A 22,892-nucleotide genomic window follows, 5' to 3' on the forward strand; every position below is an offset into this window, starting at 1 on the left:
TACTTGCACTTTTTTGCACTAGACTAGAATGTATGTGATGCGTTTTATCTTAACCTCGCTAAGGTTTTTATCGGATCAAAAAGAAAAGGCTCTATTACATTAAAAGGAAATATGACAGATGTATGACGTGACTTACACAAAGGGAAAAAACTGTATAATTACAATATATGGTGTTTTATATATCTCCGTTTTTTATTTATTTTATCTCGCAGCTTATACCGGGATGGTGGGTTGTTTAAACTAGGAAGTACATTTCAGACTTTATTAAATAATGTTCCAAAAGCAACTGAACATTCTATAGCATGATTGTATGGATAAATACAGAAGGTAAGATGATGATAGAATAGATATAGATAGATAGATAGATAGATAGATAGATGGATGGATGGATGGATGGATGGATGGATGGATGGATGGATGGATGGATGGATGGATGGATGGGGAGAGAGAGAGAGAGAGAGAGAGAGGGAGGGATAGATAGATAGATAGATAGATAGATAGATAGATGATAGATAGATAGATAGATAGATAGATAGATAGATAGATAGATAGATAGATAGTGGCACAGATACAGTATATAACTGGGCTGCAAATTAAGTCAATACCATTCTCAGATTGTGCTCTGCTAAGCATCTTATCCTCTGCCCTGTTAGGTGTCTCCTTTCAACATCTCTGTCATCTCCACTTGGAGATATTTTAGCGGTCTATCAGTGGCATCTCCAGCCCCCCCCCCTTTACTTCTGGTCCCCCCGGCTAATTCCCATCACTGGGAGATATCCGTGCAGATTCCCACCGATGCCCCAGCCACTCTCAGGACATCTGGATCAGATCACAATCACTGACTTCATTTTTTACCAGAGTCCCTGGTAGAGCAGCGTTTATCCTCCTCTGCAGAGAGACCTTTAGCCTATTCCTCAAGAATCAGCCTTTAGTTAAAATTCAGCCAAGCAGCGACCCCTATGTCTGGATTTGCATTTCTTATCGGACCCCTATCTCGACTGATTTGTTATTAATAAAAAAAAAAAAAGAAATCTTTTTGGCAGGGTAATGCATCGCCTTAAGAAACTGCCCCGATCGCTATCTTATGCAAATTTAGTGCGAGAAAGCCGTCTTTAAGTGAACTTTATCTGCTTACTGATCTTTAAATTAAAGAAGCATGGCCATTAAGATCAATGTATTTTAAACAGTGTACAATTTATTTCAAACAATTACACTGGGTATAATCACATTACAGCTTTTTTACTCTTAGTTTTTTTTTTTAATTCTTAAGTAACTCTGTGTTCATCAGATCCCTTCCGTATAAAATAAATAATGCTAATAAAAAGTACCAGTGTTTATTCTAATTTCGGTCTTTTCCTGTACCACAGCATGGGGGGGGGGGTTGCTGTTAGTCTGTTTAGCTAATGAATTGCCAGTAGGATTTACCAGATTGTGCCAAGGCAATAGATATAGACAGCAGACACATCAATTGAAGATGTGAACGAAGGAATTTATGAAAGCTGTTATTCCCCATAAATATATATATTTCACAGTGATTGATCGGCGGTCATTTTTTTAATTATAGAGTCCTTTAGCAGGCCATACATTTAGATCTCAGATCCTAGGAATCGATGGGGTTAAACCTTCACACACAATATGCAGTAGGGAATTATGTCTAAAATACCGCTTTTTAGCTTAGCTTTGGAGATGACCATGCCTTTTGCTAAACTGATTTTCAGCTAAGTAGCTTAGAATTGCAGTACTGGTACTGGCTTACTTGTACAAAATAAATAGAACAGTTAGGGGAAAAAGGACAGTTTATTTTGAAGAAATGGCTACTAGGCAGACTTATTGTGCAGTAAAATGGACAAAATTAGATCTACAAGGGGGATTTTGCATGTCCCCCGCTTCTATTAAACTTATCTGGACTGTTCAATTATTGGGGCAGTTTGCTTTTAAAAAGCAGGAGTTATTCTGACTCAAAGCAGGATGTGAGCTCTTAAAACTTGCCGAAAATAACGGGAGAAGTAAAATAAATTAAAGAGAATGACAATTATGGGTCCCCTAGGAAGGTTACGGGAGTTCCTCCCAGACCATAATCCCGCACCCCAAGGAGATGTATCAGGCTGCGTGGAAGCACAGGGAAGAGGAAGGCTCAGATCTGCCATTCCCTAAGCTCTAGGATGAACATTCCACCAATATTTAAAATGTTAAGACGATTTCCAAAGTGTCAATGCCTTGATCCTACCTTTATTTACCTGGAACCTTACTGTAACGTGACACTTCAGTTTGCAAAACACTCATGTGATTTTCTGAGAGAATTCACTGTGTTAATCCTAGTACTTTTGGTACTTTTAAGTACTTAGAAGTGCAGAGATTGCACGGTGAAAAAAAAGATGTCATTGGACATTTGAATAGTGCAGATGAGATGAATAAAAAAATAATTTATTTTTCAAATTGCAAATAAATGAGTTAATAATAAGTGAATAAGCCAACGATTTCCAACAACTGTAAAAGTAGGATTTTTTAGGAGTGTATAGCTCTGACATCTATTCCATTTAATAAAATGGTTCTGACCAGCAGATTATGAGGTTAGAAAATACTATGTATATTATATACCTGTACCTGTCTAGGGTCCAACTGTTCAAACAGAATGCAAGACAATCTGTCAAGTACTTACAGTATGGAGAATATACAGGAGACACAGGGAGCACGATGACAAATGTAATTAGCAGACGTATAAATTCGAGAACACATTTACATGTTTACACACAAAGAAAAATGGCTAATTAGTTGCTTATTAAGTTAAATAAAATAGACAGACGCAGATAGGTCTGTATATGAGTGGTTTAACATATTTAACATGGTATGATCATATTTTACAAATAATAATATTACATGGTAATTAAAACAATGTCGTTATATGGATGGATAGATAGATAGATAGATAGATAGATAGATAGATAGATAGATAGATAGATAGATAGATAGATAGATAGATAGATAGATAGATAGATTTATAAGACATAATTTCATTTAAGAAAGAAAGAATATACATGAATGGATAGATGATACAAAAATAGATAGATAGATAGATAGATAGATAGATAGATAGATAGATAGATAGATAGATAGATTCCCTGTACCTGTGTGGTTTGGATTGTAGATGATTTCATAGTACAAACTGACACGTGTAAATAATGTTAATAACCACGAGTTTTCAGTGTTTTAGTGTTTTTCACACTATATAAATGAGATCATTTAAATATGTGGCATGTTTTCTGCTCATTTGCTGTGCTACGTGCATTTGTAAAAGTATATAAACTAATATAGAATATTTCTGCTAACGGTGTAATCGGTAAAATGTTGTATTCTTTTGTTTCCAGTCATCAATCATTAATCACCATAATGGCATAAATGTACAGCACGAAGATGTAATACTTGATATACTCAGGCTCTGTTACTGTCACACAAGGTTAAAAAAATCCCTACGATTTTGGCACACACCACAAAATAAATATGAAGAAAATTCAATCTTTCCCACTCTATGAAAGTAAAAAGGAGCCCCTTGTTACCTTCAGTCTCCACTTTTAATCAAGCGTCCCCTTTCCCTTAATGCACTGCTGTCTGTCTGTCTACCTGCCTAGTCAGGGAACTCCATATCTAAGTCATGTAATCTGGAATTTCCCCTTTTGCTGGGGCTTCTCAATAAAGACTGTACAGTAAAGGGAAAACAGCAGCGCAGTTGTTTCTGTTAAAAGGGGACACACTATGGGCAGAAAACAGCAAACCCCAATGTCGGACAGCTGTAAAATCGTGTAGACAGGTTGTCATACAGCAGTGGGGGCTTCTCTGAAAGGAGCCCATTGCTAAACATGAAATCCACAGTCCAGGCACCCAGGGAAGGGGGAGAAAGGGAGCCTCACTCACATCCACTTGCACACACACAAACATCCACTTTCTGTTCCAGAGTGAAGTGGCCCCAGCCAATGCTCAGGCCACATGCTCTAAAGTGGGAGGGGCCTGCAGCTCAAGTGGATGCCAATCAAAGCATCAACTTCAAATTGTATCTGAAAGATCAGCCCAGGACCTAAGGGCAGACACATCAGTTGGAGCTCAATTGTTGATCAGATCACATCTAAGGGATTTAGAAGCACAGAAGAGCAGAGATTTGAGGGGGCTAAAAAACACCCTGAGACACCCAAACGAATCCACACACCTCGTCCCTTTCTGTTATCCGAACTCCCTCTGTACAACGCGCGCACAGTGGGAGAGAGACTGCGAGGCTGTTGCTCACTTTTTGGCCCCATCCTTGGCCAATCCGCTTCTTTTTTTCTTAAGATCAATTTTTACCTCCCCTTTAAGATACCCTTTTTCACCAACCCTTCTGTACTTGCTGTTGTGCCCGGAGTGGCAGCGATTTCCCTGCCGGAGAGACATGTCCTTCCCGCAGCTGGGCTACCCCCAGTACCTGACCGCCGGCCAGGCTGCAGTCTATGGAGGCGAACGGCCGGGCGTTTTGGCCGCGGCAGCAGCAGCAGCGGCCGCAGCAGCAGCAGCCGGATCCGGAAGGCCGACAGGAGCTGAGTTGGGCAGCAGTTCTACCGCGGCAGTCACTTCAGTGCTGGGCATGTATGCCAGCCCGTACAGCGCCCCCAACTACAGCGCCTTTCTACCCTACACCACCGATCTCACCCTTTTCTCCCAAATGGTAAGTACCAGACAGTGCCTAAACTGTTTTCTTGTGCAACCTGTGTCCCTCTAGAAACTCCCAGCATCCCCTGACAGCAATAGACCGGGAGTAGTATAACGTGAGTTGGCTTCCCCAATCAAAAACATAAGTTCTGCCCAAGGCAAGCAACAGATCGCTGGTTTGGTAACAGTCGTGCTTTTTGCACAATAGATTACAAGATTATTATCGGTCACCTCCGCATCAAGGGCTTTATTAACGCTGAGTGCAATAGGAACTATGCGAATCCCCAAATCGTTGTCAGATAAACGCACTCCCGCACCCTTTAACCAGATTATATTGCGCCAAACTGGTCTGTGAATTAAATACAGTTGGATGGGAACAGAGGGAGGGTTAAGAGCGATTCTGTCTAGTCTGAGCTCCAAATGTTAATCTAAAGCCATTGTAATGCTCATGTGTGGTATATGCAGACTGAAGGGGAATATGTTTTATTATTATTATAAAGTAAAAATCACCTAACAATAGATGTGATTGTGACCTTTCAATGACAGAGGGGGCTTCTGCTCTGAAATGATTGTAGCCCTGTGTGCACTGTGCACATATGTGTGTTTATTCACTCTGACATCAGATTTGCATTAGGCAAAATCCAGAATGTGTTTTTACTTATTTATAATGGTTAGAGCCTCAGTGTTAGTACAATCTGGCCATTGTAATCAAAGCAGACAATTTCACACATTTTTGTGTACAATCAGAATTGTGTTACACAGAGGCACAGACACCTAATGTATTGAAATTGCACTGGGGTCTTATTTCAAGGTAATTTAATGTTGGCGTAGTAAAATGAACCATTCCAAGGTAATTTAATGTTGGCGTAGTAAAATGAACCACTGTATAGCTAAATTACTGAGGCGGAATAATCAGAATTTCAGTACATCTTTTCTTTTCATGTTGAATGTGATACTTTGTCTGTAAGTCTTGTTGCTGAGGGAGCACCCAGCATGGTATATCACATGTAGGCATTCCATGGAACTTTGTTTCCTGCTTAAGTTGGGAAACATTCGCAGACATGCAACAAATAGTATTGGTCTCCCTTTGGGGTGATGCGCCAAGTATCTGAACGCTAATTACCTTTTAATCTAACATACATTTCCCTATCCTGCTGATCCAATACAATATCATATCCACCCTGCCAAATAATACCCCATCTAATGACGTGACAGAAACGTTTATGAGGTTGCAAGTCTTAAATACCTTCACTCTCAGTTAAATGACACCTTGATTTGTTGGTGGGTTTTTTTGTATTAGCGTTTTTTTTGTGATTTAGTTGCTAATACATTATTTCGCAGATAGATGATAGCATTCTATTTTTTAAAATAAATGAGCATTTTAAGGGGTGGAGTGACAGGAGAGTATTTAATTCATATGTTGTATTGGATGATGGTTCCTGTAGTGTTTAGATAATACATGAATCAATACATTATGAGACTCCTCTTATTAAGGCACAGCAGGATTAAACAGTTAAAAATCTTTGTTGAACGTAAACCAGCAAATTGACCTGGAAAAAACATTTAAATGTGTCATGGGAAAATGCACACACATGTGAAGGTCTATATCCTGTAAACCGGAGTAAAATATATAGATGGATATTTGCCTAAAAAATTATTTATTTCTGTGATTCTAAATTGGGTAATTTGGAAGAAATTATAAATCCTGTTTACAGTCCATCCATCTTAATAGGGCCCAGTAATAATGAGGCCTAATGAGGTTATTAAAGAGATTACAGGTTATTTACAAACACACCTGATGAGATCATTACCCTCTTTATCGGTTTAATGAGATGAAAATCATTGGTATGATTGGAAAATGTAGCAAAAAGAAATTTCAAATAAAAGCAGAATTTTTACTAAATAATATACTGTGTATTCAAGCGTAGTGAATTGAGAGGGTAGCTAATAACCTGTGTGGGAAATTGAATTTTCCCCCTGTGGATTTATATCTACATTTGACTTTATTATATGTGGTTCATTCATATTCTGTTTAGTTTAAAACTGCACCTGTGCAAACTATGCTTGGACTACGGGTGCTGTTTGTTCAGGGGAATTAGATTTCTTGTAGTTTGCGCTTTAGTGTTATTGGGACAGCCAGGCACATCACAGGGGCTGCTCCTATTATAATATTAAATGATTATTTGCTGTATGTTCCTTGGTCAAGAGACTTAATTAACATTCACTTGGCTTTGTAACAAACACGCCTGCGTACTATTCGAAAATACCCTACAGGCCTTGTTCTGTTTAATTGGTGATTGATTGGATAATGATGGGAAAGTATAAGGTCAATTTTGCATCAACGTAAATTTTTCCTACATAGATCTTAACAAGAATGTTTTTGCCATGTGATGACTGAAGGGGTTAAGTTCGATGAATGAATGAAATAATGTTTCCATTTGATTGTGTGTTCCAGGGATCGCAGTATGAACTGAAAGACAATCCTGGTGTCCATCCAGCTACGTTTGCTGCGCACACTACTCCAGGCTATTACCCCTATGGGCAATTCCAGTATGGAGACCCAGGGCGACCCAAGAATGCCACCAGGGAGAGCACCGGCACTCTAAAGGCTTGGCTCAACGAGCACAGGAAGAACCCATATCCAACCAAGGGGGAGAAGATCATGCTGGCCATAATCACCAAGATGACCCTCACCCAGGTCTCCACGTGGTTTGCCAATGCCAGAAGGAGGCTTAAGAAGGAGAATAAGGTCACTTGGGGGGCAAGAAGTAAGGAAGATGACAACATCTTTGGCAGTGATAATGAAGGAGACCATGAAAAAAATGAAGATGATGAGGAAATTGACTTGGAGAGCATAGACATTGATAAAATTGATGACAACGACGGTGAGCAAAGCAACGAGGAAGAGGATGAGAAACTGGAGCACTTGAGACAGGGCGAGAAAGAAAGTTTGAAAAAGGAGAGTGAGGTGATGATTCCAAGTTCAGACGGCCTTAAACCAAAAGACTCAATGTCGCTGGGTAAGGAAAGTTCTGATACTAGCAATACCAGAATCGTAAGTCCTGGTGGACAGGGCAACATACAAGTGCCACCTCACAGTAAACCAAAAATCTGGTCCTTGGCAGAAACAGCAACAAGCCCAGATGGGGCCTTGAAGTCTTCTCCTCCACCTTCTCAAGGCAATCACACATCTCCCCCAATCCAGCACCCAGCCTTTCTACCCAGCCATGGACTATACACGTGCCAAATTGGCAAATTTCACAACTGGACAAACGGGGCCTTCCTCACACAGAGCTCTCTGATAAACATGAGGTCCTTGTTGGGTGTAAACCCGCACCATGCGGCTCACCATAACCACCACCACCTTCAGGCTCATCAACAAGCTCCATTTTTAGCAACAAACCTGAGTTCCCTCAGCAGCGACAAAACTCCAGAACGGACCAGTCCCAAGCACTCAGGTAAAGTATATGGGCGGACATGAATTGTACCTTCTCATGTTTACAATCTAAAATTCGTCTCTAGGAATAACAGTTTTCTTTTAGTGTAGCCATTCATCCATTTAACAATCTACCTCTAGTCTAGAGCAAAGACACCGGTAAAGAGAAAATGTACTCAATCTAAGTCCCTCGACCTCTGGTGCAGTTAAACGACACCCACAATCCCAATGGCTACAATTGTTTCTGGAAACAGTGGTAGTTGAAGTTAAGTTACAATTTAGCTGCAGATTTGCCAGTAGTCCTGATACAGGCAAGCTAGCACTGACTGTGATTGAGATAAGGTCAAGAGAGAAATAAATATCAGCTGGCCACCAAGCACTTGCTGCCGAGTGTTTCTGTTATTTCAACTGATGTCTTGTTTTCTTCACAGACAGAGAAAATGTACCCAGAACCGACTCACCACCTCAGTTAAAACCTTCCTTCCAAGCTGTTCGTGAAAAGTAAGTATTCATCGGAAACAAAGAAAAAAATGCAAAGATGAACCATGTTATTAATTTTTAAATCTCTAATTGTTATCTCTTTCTTCCTTCCAGCACCCTTTCTCAGCAAGAAGGCACCTCTCGTATATTGACAGCACTTCCCTCTGCCTGACTGCTGGAAGCAATGATAAAAGAGCCCTTACCAAAATATGGACAGAACTGGGTATCCTATAAATGAATCCCAACCCTCTTTTTGCAATAATGTGCTACACGTTCAGACTGCCCAATTTTTACTTATCTCTAGACGGATCCCCCATTTTCCGTGTTCCATTTCAGACCTTGTAAAAACTAACCCTGGTCGGATATTTTTTATGTTTCCCAAGTATTTGTGTTTAATTTTTCTCTCTCTCTGTGTATATATAAAGTGATCTCAGAATGTAAATAGCGCGCAAGCAAAAACTTGTCTAAAGCATATATTTTTGTCTAATAAACTAAATGAAATTATGAAAAATCCTTACATGTCTTACAATTCTTAAAATTAATGTTTAGGGTTTTTTTTTAGATATTCCACCCTCGGGTATCGGGTATTATTAAATAAGAGAATTTCTGAGTTAACCTTAGGAGTGTTGGTTATTTTCGCATACTTTTGCGCTAAGCTTGCAATTTCCATTTTAATGTCATTCATTATAAAGTGAAAGGCTACGTTGAAACAATTTGTCATGGTTGATTTTGTGGCTAGCACTCCCACACAGGAGTTAGAACAATCTGTTCTCTTGTATAATTTCTTTTCAAACCCTAACCAACTGTTTTCTTTTTATTTAGATTTGGTTGAAATTGTTTTTTGAACTGTGCTCATTCAAATATCGATTACAATTTATTTTTATGGATTATAAATAATGGATCCCAAAAACAATTGTTGATTTAATCCCCCGAGGAATGAGCACTTAACACATTGGCAAGTCCATAAAGTGGCACCATTCTATGGTCCCCTTCACTAGTACCATTTGCACTATCACAACATTTATTAAGAGATGGTCAATTACCAATTTTAAAAATTGATGGGAGAAATATATATCTATCAAACACAAAATCGTGCAGCCAAGAGTGTGCAAACGTATTTTTTTAAACATTAATCTTCCTTAGACAATCTGTTATAAATCTGTAATATTTTTGCAGCGTTTCCTGCTTTTTTAATTTCTAATTGAAAACACTAAACGAGCATTGAGGTGCTAATAAGATGCCAGATGGTTGTTCATGGTGGTAAATGGAATGAAGCAGCTGCGATAGTCATTAAGGAATAATGTGGAGACGCCCTATTAAAACAGAACTGTCCTAGAACAAGCACTTGTCGGAAGTAAGGCGAGATTTGTAAATAAAATATTAATAGAACACCCTCAAGAATCAGGTCGGTGATCATTGCACAAACAAAGGTCATTTCATCAGCCCAGTTGTCTGTGCAGGCGCAAACAAAACAGATCGCCCTTTGCTCTTTGTATATGGTGTACTGTGTGCAGGGCAAAACATTCATATTTTGTATTTTGATACTTATAAGGGTTGTGTCCAGCTCCTTCAATTGTTTTTGTCTCCATTACCATAACAATTGAAATACATCCCAAATGTGATCACACAGTAGTAGTAATCCACGTTTCTAACGAGAAGGCATATGAAATAATCATGAATTTTGAATTACTGTAATTGGTTTTATAATGTGTGCGTTACATACTGCCTATGTTTTGTCTTTTTAATCAGAAGATTTCTATATTTTCCACGTATTCATTGTCACTATAGATCTAAAAAAAGGGACAAAATACCTTTACTAAAAGCTTCTACCTTTTGTGGGTGCCATTTCTACAGAATAGACACAGCTATTCATATGCAGATTGTCATACAGCGATCTGTTTTTTAGACGTCTAAAGAAACTGAAAGGGCGGTGGGATAATTATAGGCTTTATCCTTTATTATAGTTGCTGGAAGTTAGCACACTGTTGTCATTTGTGAAAAGAAACTCTGATGGGTGTCAGCGTGGCAAAAATTCAGAGGTCCTCAGCTTTAGGCTGATGCTGGAACTTTCTTTTTTTTAGTGCAATAGTTCCCTCTATAGACTGATATTGGTACCGCCACACATCTTACAAATTGTTGTTCTGTATAAATACGACGTCGACGACAATAAACTACGATTTCAACGCGTGTGATCAAAATCAGATTACAATCTGATGCAGGCCTTCCTATTAGTTTTATCGCCTGAGCCAACTTTATATGTCAGTACATTTATATGGCTTATGAATCGTATATATTTAAATCTATCAAATGAGTTATTAGAAAGGTGGATGATCACTCATTAGCACCCTGTAATGTGTCACAAAGAGGACGGACAAATACTGAAATATTTCGATGCCGCCATATAGTTCATGTAAGTTCATCTCACTCCCCTACAATCAAAGTGGATATTTGGTTGTGTAATAAAAAAAGGTCTGGCTTTCAAGGGACATCATTACTGATATTTGTACTGTGCTTACCCATTGAATGAGGTTAATTAAGATTTAACAAATTGCAGACAGAAGGGCGTTGCGTTTCTCTTTAGTCTGCAAAACCAGTCCATTCTCTGCTACACTTTGAATTGCTAATTTGTGTTTGTATATAGAGCTGTGTCATTTACAATTCTATCGTATGTAAGTACAGCGATTGAATTGCATACGATTGTATATTTCACCAACAGTCACACAAACACACTCTTCCATGCATGTTGGGATGTCAACATTTATAGGTGTGAGTTCCTACACATTAATAGAAGACCTTTGTTACTTGTGTGTCCATACATCAGTGAGGGCTGTCCTCAAATGTATTCCCTGCCGTTTTCTAGCACCTTTGTCCCGCTAATAGTTTAATTAAATTTCCTAATCTTTACCTTAAATGCCAATAATACTGTTAAAATGTACAAATTAGAGCTGATATACCTTTTTAACTTTTACAGATACAGGTAAGAAAGTTGAGTAAATGTGGTGCAGTAAATTCTGATGGCCACATAATTACAAATATACCTATAATTGTATAATATCTTTTTTTAATTTCAATCCATATGGGTTAACCCTGCCCAGTTCACATTTAAATTGACTAATTTAAAAATAAGTATGCAAATCCTTCTGTAATAATGACAGAATATTTATGTATTGCTAATATATTTGTATACATACAGTTTCATGTGCTCCTCAATAGCAGGCCTATTGTGAAATTTAAAGTATTTGTTTTATATTAGGCCAATACCCACAATATGACATTATTTTTATAGGGCCCTTATACAAATATAACTGTTACTGGGTTTGGTGAGTTTACTGAAAAATAATAAAAAGAGAATGCTTTTAAACATGCTACAGTTAAGGAGATCTTGCCCACTGCATGTTTTGCTCATACATGTGTGTGGGCACATATCTGTCTGCATGAAAGGGAAGAGCAGTTATATTTTATACTTTGGCAGTTCAGAACTTTTAGCACTGATCAATTAATCACCAGCACATTTATATCCTCTGCAATACGGACAGACCCATATTCATATCTGTTTTAGTGCTCTGACACTGATTAATGTAATGTGCACCATAGCTCCGAGAGCAGGTTCTCTCTATGAATCATATGCTATAAAGTTGCAGGCGTCCTTGTAGATTAAAAATTGAAAAAGAAAGAAAAAGAGCAGATTGGTTTATTGGGAAAAGTGGCAAAGAGGATGAGAGAAGGCAAAAAGAGACAGAGAGGCAGTGAAAAAGAGCGGAGGGAGAGAAATCAAGAGGGGTGGGGTTGGAAAAGCCATGTCCTGTAGCTCTGGGCTAATGTTTGTCTGGCAAATGGGATCTGATTTAAATAACCGATGGGTAATTATTGACTATAACAGTCCTTCATTAGTTCAATCATTAGATCTGCCCTGGGAAACAAAGAGAGAATAGATTCCAAGCAGGTGGGCAGCTACACTTGCCTTGTATTCCAGAACATAACTACCCTTTAACACTGTTCCCTTATATAGTGAAAACCCAGCATGATACCAGTGGCAGTTTTACCTAAGGCAACAATGATGATTTTTTTTAATACAGGCAAAATTAATTTAGTAACGAGTATTCACTTCAAATGACAAGATTTGAATGGTGGAAGGAGGAAGGGAGTGCTTATAATTATACTGTCACTTCTCACAATATCTTCCTTGTTGCCTTAGGGTGAGACAGATTAAACGGAGAGGGGGGGGGGGAGACAATCTTAAAAAAAGCAACAAAAACGAACTGTTAATGGCACAAGAGAAAATCATTTGGAAGAAAGAAGTAAAAAAAAAAACCACTTCAACAAAAAGACTAATATTGCATAAAAAAACCCAAAAACAAATCAAATATAAGAATAAAATTCCCTGGATAGTCCTGCACTTTTGTCAACACAGGTCTCTTAGCTTGGCTGGGTTTTTTTTTGAAGCAAATGTAAAAAGCAGCAGGAAAAGTTTTTAGCATAAAAAGTAATTTGTGTAATTTGAAAGGAATGCTAAAAAGCTCACACTGTTGCCTTTAACTAGAAACAATAAAAAAAATATACATGGAATGAATAATGACATGGTTTCTGTGGACTGGATTTCTATCTCATTCTTATAGATACAGGACCCATGCCTGTGTTTAAACTATATTTGCCCATATTGTCAGGGGCGTTCCTGGCCCCTCCGCCGCCTGAGGCAGCAGCAGTTGCTGCTGCCCCCCCTCCCCAGGAAATTCCCTCTTAAAGGACCAGGAGCAGCATTTTTGCTGCCCCTGGTACCTAGTGGGGCGCTGCTGCCTGAGGCGACAGCCTCAACTCGCCTCATTGGTGGAGCACCCCTGCATATTGTACACAGTTAGGCATGATGTCCTGGGTGCATTTATGGTTAGGGGTTTGCAGTAACTTACAAGGAGCTTCACATTTAATGCTGTTTAGTAAAACCCATGATTTACACAGGGATAGTTTTCAAGCTGGGACAGGTAGGCATTTTCATAATTATTAGTATTAGACAATATAGTGATACTGACACTAACAAAAATATTAGTCAAAATATTAATGTAGCTAATGTTGATATTTTTTCACTGATAGAAATGCTTTTGTAAGTCATTGTTACTTAAAGTTCCTAAACTTGACTGTTTTGCCAACCTGACCGTCCCTTCTCAACCTGTCAGTTAGATTAATGCTAACAGACTACTGAAGTTCAACTATGGCAGCACCCTTATAGAGGAACATGAGGGATCAGATGGGTAATGTGAAAGCATCTGTAAATACTTTTGTGGCAAAATTATAGCATGTGAAGACAATATTATGATAGATGTAAAAAAGGTTTAATTTCTGGTGTCAGTATATCTTTAATAACATAACAACATAATTTACAGTGTGCAGTATTCAACTAAATATATTCAGGAAATAACTGTACTGAAGTCTGTCTGATGCACAGGGGAATTTAAGGTCCATGGTGTAACTTGGGCTGAGCTCACTCTGTTCCAGTAACATGTATCAACCAAAAAGTTGGCTCTGACAAGTACTGCTGTTTATACGTGAAATGGAATTACATCAGGTACCTCTGCTTCTGTTATAAGACTGTAATTGCCAGAATCCCTCTTCCAGCTTGAATAGTGCAATAGTAATCACTTTAATACTTTGTATCTGAAGGTGCCTATAAAAATTTAAAAAATGACACCAGGGATGTCTGCTCATCCTATTAATTAATGTTGCTTCCCAAACGCACCACACGCTGCATTTTATCTCTAATTAATAGGGTTGTTCACCTTTGAATTAACTTTTAGGGCTCTTACACACGGCCGTTCCGACCTGCGCTCCCCTGCGTTCCGTTTTTTGGCGTTCAGTCGCAGGGGAGCGCAGGAATAGACGCAAGTCATTATTTGAAATGGGGCTGTACTCACTCAGGCGCGCGTAGGCGCCGAACGCAGGAAAAATGCAGCATGTTGCATCTGAACCTGCGTTCGGCGCCTACACGCGCCTGAGTGAGTACAGCCCCATTTCAAATAATGACTTGCGTCTATTCCTGCGCTCCCCTGCGGCTGAACGCCAAAAAACGGAACGCAGGGGAGCGCAGGTCGGAACGGCCGTGTGTAAGAGCCCTTAGTATGATGTAGAGAATGATATTCTGAGACAATTTCAAATTCGTTAAAAATTTTTATTATTTGTGGTTTGAGTTATTAAGCTTGTTATTCAGCAGCTCTCCAATTTGCAATTTCTGCAATCTGGTTGCTAAAGTTTAAATTTCCCTAGCAACCACACATTGATTTGATTAAGAGACTTGGCCTGAATAGAAAGATGAGTAATAAAAAGTAGCAATAACTATGAATTTGTAGCCTTACAGACCATTTGTTTTTAGATGGGGTCAGTGACCCCCATTTGAAAGCTGGGAAAAGTCAGAAATGAGACCATGGCTAGCTTTTGGGATGTTTGACCCTTTACAATGACCCTAGCCATTAACCTATTATATAAATACCAAAATAACACAAATTATAGTAAAATTGATATTTTATATTATAAGTATAGGGCCTGTTATCCATAATGTTCAAGACCTGGAGGTTTCTGGATAAGAGATCTTTCTGTAAACTTTGATCTCCATACCTTAAAAAAAAATAATAATAATAATTTAAACATTAATTACACAATTGAGTTGATTTGTCTCCAATAAGGATTGCACATATCTTCCGAATCCAGTACAAGGTATTGTTTTCTCATTAACTAGTAATGGAAATCATTTTTAAAAATTAAAAAATTATACAATTAAAATGGAGTCTATGGGAGATGGTCTTCCTGTAATTTGGAGCTTTCTGGATAACGGGTTTCAGGATAAAGGATCCCATACCTGTATCAACCTCTAAGTTTGCACTGAAAGCTAGGATATTTTAGCGAGGATTGAAACAGGCAGTATACAGACCACTCACTATTTTACATCATGAGCTATTTACTCTAATGTTGCTCCTGTATGAGACTAAGGAATAATGAACTTTGCTTTGGAATATTTTATATTTTGAAAGTCTGTGTGTAGAAATAATTCCCACAATCCCTAGAGGCCCAGTTACTAGAGTGTGTTTGCTTACATAATAGCTCAGTAGATTAGCATTTGTGTCTGGTGGGAATTGGTGGCCTAAAGAAGAGCAATTACAACAATCAAGTGAGAACATTTGAATCAGATAACAAAGTTTCTGCCTACCAATTCAGATAAAGGATGGTTTGGGTAGGTCATTTGAGTGACTTCTTTGTCCAGCCCATCTATAGCACAATTTGTCCAAAGGCTACTTGTGTATAAATATTGAAAACTACATTTAGGGTTGCCACCTTTTCTGGAAAAAAAAATACCGGTCTTCCTATATTCTTGCAGTTTTTTCCTATGAACACCGGTCAGGTGGCAACCCTAACTACATTGGAACCACTGGATGCCATGATTTCCTTCTTTCCAACCTAATGCTTTTATTTTACATTATCTTTGTGTCATTATTCATATACTATACCTGTATAAGGGTCATTTTACCAGATCATCTGAAACTTTGGGAATACGTCTACAAAATTCTGATAGTGGATCTGCACTGATCACTTTATATGAAATGCAATCAATTTGCATGTGGTGCCTTAAATCCTGGATTTCTAAAATCATCCGATGACCTTGAATTAATCCAGTTCATTCTGAAGAGTATTACCTTTGTACTGAAATGCAAAGATGATCACCCTTAAAGTGCTGAACGTGAACTGCAAGCTGGCATTAAACAGACATGCTCATTTATGAGCAATCACTGCTGCCTCTATGGATACATAATTGTTCTCTTTAGTGTAGTGTACACTACTGCCCTTGCTCCAGGTACAGTTTGCAAATAAGTGAAACACTCTGTGATGGAATTACAAAGCTAGCAAGGGCCCGGCATAGGGATGTTCATGGGCCACAAACGTTACACATATTACCTTTTGGAAATGTCAGGCACAAACCTTTGTGACTAACAACAGCTGATGTAAACATGGGGGCTGAAGGAGCATTGTGGGTAAAAAAAACATGACACTTTTTACAGTAAGTACATTTCCTCTCTCTTAGTGAACAAATGATATGTTGTTCTCATCAAAGTATTCAGTATCGTGGTTTAAACTGAGGTCTGCGAATCCTCCTTGCAAAAACGCATTTAACTTTTCATTGTTTACTTGAATATTGGTTACTAAAAACATGAAAATAGTCCCGCAGTGTGTTTTGGCACGTAATAAAACAGCATAAAGATTGCCAAAACTGCACCCTGCTTACTCCAATTGCCTTCGGTAAGAATCATATTAAAGCGCCAGACCTGTTACTTGTAAATAAGTACTAGATCAACATTTGAGTTAAAAAATACAGTGCACCACATGCTTCTATTTGAAAACAATACAAGGCAGCAGAGAGTTGTTTGGAGCATTTTGATGCTGTCTTTTTAGGGGGTTGAAAATCCTTGTAGGCAAAACGCCAGAGAATTGCCACATGTACCATAAACCTTTAACAGTATGGCTGCTGTGTGTTAGAAAAACATTTCTTATGAACACTCTCTGGTTGCTAAGGTAATTATTTTGGCAGCCTGTTGAAGCATTCGTCAAAGCCCGTCATCTATGACAATGGATGCTTGTCAGACAGCAGCCAGAGATAATGATTAGTAAAATGAATGGCGATTAAAAAATATGCCTACTAAATTTTACATAATTTCTCAAAACTTTAGATACAATTACTACAATACAGAACTGGACTGTGTGCTTTACTTCTGCAAATTCAAAAGGTTAAACTTAACCAATGACTTTTTTTAAACTCCGCTACTATATTTGTAATTATTTAAGTGTGGGACTATTTGGTTACTAAGTCATCAGCAGGTAACAGAAGTAATGTAGTGTCTGGTTGTCTGTAAAGACCAGAGAAGTGGCAGTAGATGGCATTGTGACTAGGCTCCACCATATAGTAAGTTGTACTTGATTTCTATTCCTTAGATTGTTGTTCCTGACACTCTTGATCTAGACCAGTGGTTCTTAAACTGTGCACCCCAACTTAGGGAGCTTAGAGCCATAGTTGGGAGTCAGGAGGATAGTCAGGCACATATTTTCTCACCTAGATACTCCTGGAGTGATAATTTCAGAAATATTTGGGCTGAATACATATTTGCTGCCCTAGATATTTTTGGAACTATTTTGGAATCTTTATCCTTTAGGCTGCCCTCTGTACCCCCATAATGACTGCTACATAAAAACTTGGGTAATTTGCTCATCCTGAATACAGGGCTGCAAAGAACATTCTTATACTGTTGATTTAAGCTATTTAAGGGATATGAAAACTAATAACATACAAATAAAGTAACAAGGTATAAGATAACAGTATTTGCTATGCTTTTATATCACATTTTACCACAGAAATAATTTTTTCTTTGTTCAGTGTTCCTTTTATATCATAGTGCTCCCATCCATTGCACCTTAGATGGATTCTGTCATTATTTTTATGGTGAAGTTTTTATTTTTAAATTACACTAGTTACACTGCAAATAATTCACTCTACCATATAAAATAAGATTTTTTTTAGTTGTAATATTAGTGTGTAGGCAGCCATCTCAGGTAATTTTGCTGGGTCATGTGATTTCAGAAAGAGCCTATGCTGCACAATGAAACTGCTTTCTGACAGGCTATTGTTTCTTCTACTCAATGAAGGTGTCACAGTGGGACTTGGATTTTTACTATTGAGTGCTGTTCTTAGATCTACCAGGGAGCTGTTATCTTGTGTTAGGGAGCTGCTATCTGGTTACCTTCCCATTGTTCTTTTGTTTGGCTGCTGGGGGGGAAAAGGGAGGGGGTGATATCACTCCAACTTGCAGTACAGCAGTAAAGAGTGATTGAAGTTTATCAGAGCACAAGTCACATGACTGAGGGCTCCAGTGAAACTGATAAAACGTCTAGCAGATTTCAAAATTAAATATAAAAAAATCAGTTTGCTCTTTTGAAAGATGGATTTCAGTTCAGAAGTCTGATGGAGAAGCACTATTAACTGATGCGTTTAAAAAAAGTGTTTTCACATGACAGTATCCCTTTAATCACATTCACAGCAAATCATTGAGCAAGAATATATAGGGTATATGGTGCCTATAAGTTTAACTTATGCAATTACAGCAATGAAAGCAAACATCTCATTGGTTGCTATAGTTATTAAACCATGGAATTCTGTCCCTGCAATTACCCAAACCCCATATATACTGTATTAAAGGGCACTATGTTTGCCCAGGACCAGGTAGTAAGCTATAGCAACCAATAGGGTGTCAAAAACAGGTGTCAAGTAAGTGCTACCTGCTGATTGGTTGCTATGGGTTACTGCTCTTGGGCAAACTTATTGCCCAGTACTATAAATGTTTCCTTGTTTGTGATAAAGAACAACTTGGAAGACTACATCCTGTATTTTTCAATTTCCACATTGGAAAGTTCAGTGTGCACATCTAGTTCTTTGCAAAGTATTGATACAACATGCAGTTCTACAAATTAAACAATTTCAAAAACACTTAGAAGAAAGCTCAAAGTATGTAAGAAAAGTAGGTTTCCATTATGACAAACAAAAGGCAATGCCAAAAATACAGTACATCCTGTTCTGCTTTTCTAGTGTGTGATGTATTCATTTTTTACTCTATGAATGTGTCTCTACAAAGTTCCTTAATAAACATATTTCTTCAAATAAGAATATAATATTTTCCCTAAAAACTCTTGCATTATGTAGGTTTGTCATTAGAAATATGTGTATGCCTTTTATAACAGACATGTGATGTTATATTCTGTTTAATTTAAGTAAATGAAAACCAAAATGCTTGTGACCTGGAGTTTCCAAATATATTTTAGATTCAAAGCCCATAAAATACTGTTTCTAAAATATATGATGATTCTGTATTTATTCAGATCAGCCCTCAATGTTGTGCATACATTGCACACGGTCTTTGTACACACCAAGTAAAGTAATTAAAAGGAACACAGTAGCTAGAATATCACTGTTTCAGTTTAAAGATGCAGCTCAAATAGTTTGAGTTGTGCTGTGATTTTGCAGCAGTTGAATAAATGCATTAACAATTAAAATATTTTAGAATAAACAACAATGGGAAATAAAATAGAAGACACTTGAGTTTTTCAATATTGCTTGAGAAATACTGTATACTGATTTTATTTATCTGTATGCTTCATGGCATTATGCAGAATACTGCTCATGCACAATTATTATTAACTGCATCATATGTAGGTTGCTTAATAGTACTCACCGTTTCATTATATTTTTACTTTTGTGTTTTCTTCCCTTTCCTAATATTTTTCTTCTCTCATGTCCGTAGAACATTACAGCTATTTTATTTGAGATGCTAGGAACCAAGGACCAGCTAACAAAATTTGGGCTGCTGTTTTTTTTCACATATATTTCCAATGTGTAAAACTGATATGCCTGGTAAGGCATCGGTTAACCCCCCCCTTAAAGAAGTACAAAGAACAGGGTCAGTGTCAGCATTTTTCAGCATTTCATTACGGTAAAACCTAGTGAGGGAGGTGTTATTAATTGTGTACAATTTTACTATATGTTGTTTCTAGAAGCATAGCAGTTGAGTAAATAAATAGTTGCCAAGTAAGTACAGTTCAAAAACAGAATCAGGTTAGGAAATGTGGCACCTACTTTAGATGATTAATCATAAATACTCTAGTCCTAAAATTTTCCACTGCTACTTAACGTTTGCCTGTAAACATTAGTACAAAGGATATGTTAGGAAATTTCAGTGGTGTTCATTTACTCCTGGAGTTGATTCAAGCAAACGAAAGGGAACAGACTTGTGTGTTAGAGGCATTTGTTTACAGCTAATGTATTATGGGTAACTACCTTCAGACCTAACAGAATACAGGTTAATTTTGAGAAAGAATTACATTCTACTTATTTATTTGTATGACTTAATCTAATAAAAGTCAAACTACTGGGTATGATCATTTTCATATAACTGCAGTAGTTGTTTGGCTCTTGTCAGAGCTACAAAAGGATAAAATGTGTGGATATAAGCTATAGATTTAGGCCACGCACACATAGAGGGCATCATCTGCTTTCTGATGCTTGTGTATAAAACGCAGATCGAGAGAAGCAGATGATCTGCCCGTGCATGCCTGGCCTTAGGCTTTCAGTAAAGCACTGTGTTTAGTATGTAATACCTATAAGTCCAAAATGCAAGTACTAATGCAAAGAACAGCTGGGTTATAATCAGGGCAATGATTATTACACTCCTTGCAGAAATGTGGCTCAAGGTTCAGGATACAGCACTGACAAGCTTAATGCAGCCCTGCGGGTGGCAGGTGGACATCTGTACCTTACAGCCCCTGCCTCTTCCTAGCCTGCATTTCTAAATGACACAAAAGCTTGGGGTAATTCTGCCGCATGCGACCTATACCCTTTGATTCTTATGTTGCCAAATGCACACAGAGTTGAGTCCTGTATTCAGCGCAATATTGGTTGCTTATTAAGACTCAGCTCTTTGTACTCCAAGAATGAAGTTTTAGCTTGCTATGAATACAGTACTGCCTGAAATTAGCAGCACTGTATTCAGAGGAGAGTGTTGCACAGCATGTGTGAATCACCCGGAAACTACCCTTTACATTATACGCCATTCAGACATACAGGCTAAGGAGAGCCAGGGTCTGAGACAGCAAGTTGAAGGAGCAGAGGTGTAGAGTTGACTTAAAAGCAAGTGCTCAACCATGGGTGTTAAGGGGAAAAGAAAAACTTCCAGGGAAATAAAAAATGAGACTTAAAGGATTTGTTCACCTTAAAATTTACTTTTAGTATGATGTAGAGAGTAAAATTCTGAGAAAATTTGCAGTTGCTTTTCTTTTTTTATAATTTTTTTTCTTTTGTTTGTTTTCTAACTTTTTATTCAGCAGCTCTCCAGTTTGCAATTTCAGCAATGGGATTGCTAGGTTCCAAATTACCCTAGTAACCATACATTTATATGAATGGAATATGAAGAGGAAAGGCCCTGATTAGAAAGATGAGTAATACAAAGTGTCAATAAATATAAATGTGTATCCTTACAGAGCATTTGTTTTTAGATGGGGTCAGTGACCTCCATTTCGAAAGGCGGCAAATCATTCAAGAACTATACAAAATAAAGGCCAGTTGAAAAGTTGCTTAGAATTAACCATTATATATCATAACAAAAGTTAACTTAAAGGTGAACCACCCCTTTAAGGAACACAAAAATCAGCACCCAAGGGGCAATATGCTCAATCCACATTTTTTGTTGAAAAATATGACAGCCATTAAGGTCCACAATGTCCCATTTTTGACTAAAAAGAATTTCAAGTATAAAATAAATGTCTTTTTAGCTAATTATTAGTTTTAGCAATGTGTTTAGCACAATGGTCAGACTAGTTAGGCAAACCCTTGATCTAGAGACTGTTAGGCAAAGCTTTCATCTAGCAGAATAGCAAAAACACATTTTTTTTTTTTTGGGATGAACATCAAACAAAAATCCCTAAAACCCAAGTAGCCAATGCTTTTGTGAACAAAGTTACAGATTCAAACTTTGTGCTGTGTTTACATAAAATGATAGAAAAGTTGCCGGGTGTAAAAAGTCAGTTGTTAAATTATCACTAGCCATTGAATTACAATTCAGTTTAGTGTTATGTCCAGCCCAGTTGTTAGCAGCTAGTGTTCAAATATAATGGGTAGGTCTTAAGTTTGGCTAATGCACATTTTTTACATGTGTTGTAATAGTACAACTGTATGTACCAATTACTTCTGTAGGTTACTGCTTTTTCACGTGCACATAAAAATGTCACACCTCAGAATCTGCTCTCAGTCAGCAATTTATAAAAAGAAATAAACAAATTAAAAGGGGGGTGGGTAAACGTCAGAGCAGATCACAGTTATCTATATTTTCTTTCCCTACTGTTTTTGATGAAAGAAAAAATGCTCCACTATTGACCAAAGTTAAGTATTACTGTTTTAAATAATATTAACTCAGGTTCGTACAAATAAACTGACTATCATAGATAATGATGTATGAGATGCTTTATAGCTTTGATACAGAATGCATTGTATAGACTGAGCTTTACAAATGAAAGAACACACTGCCATGTTTTGTCTTCTTTTACTTTCTTTGTAAACAGCTTTGCCAATAAAACAAGGTTTTCAGTAAAAGCACTATATAGTAATATATGTGTGTGTCTGGTACTTGGAAATATAATTTTAATTTTTAATTATATGTGTAAGGGAAACCATTATTCTTGTATTTTTATAAATACTTTATGCCTCACAAGTCGAAATGTATGCTGGTAATGT

At 37.6% G+C, this 22,892-nt stretch overlaps 1 protein-coding gene across 1 annotated transcript; it reads left to right on the forward strand.

Moving 5' to 3' along the window:
• The first annotated feature begins 4,101 nt into the window (after window positions 1-4,101).
• irx1.L (iroquois homeobox 1 L homeolog) lies at window positions 4,102-9,101 on the forward strand. The gene is given in 4 exon segments (NM_001088180.2): window positions 4,102-4,690; window positions 7,130-8,132; window positions 8,542-8,611; window positions 8,705-9,101. Coding segments are annotated over 4 exon segments (1,404 nt in total). The 5' UTR covers window positions 4,102-4,417; the 3' UTR covers window positions 8,763-9,101.
• Window positions 9,102-22,892: the final 13,791 nt, after the last annotated feature.

This window comes from Xenopus laevis, chromosome 6L (assembly GCF_017654675.1).
Source record: "Xenopus laevis strain J_2021 chromosome 6L, Xenopus_laevis_v10.1, whole genome shotgun sequence".
Taxonomy (NCBI): Eukaryota; Metazoa; Chordata; class Amphibia; order Anura; family Pipidae; genus Xenopus; species Xenopus laevis.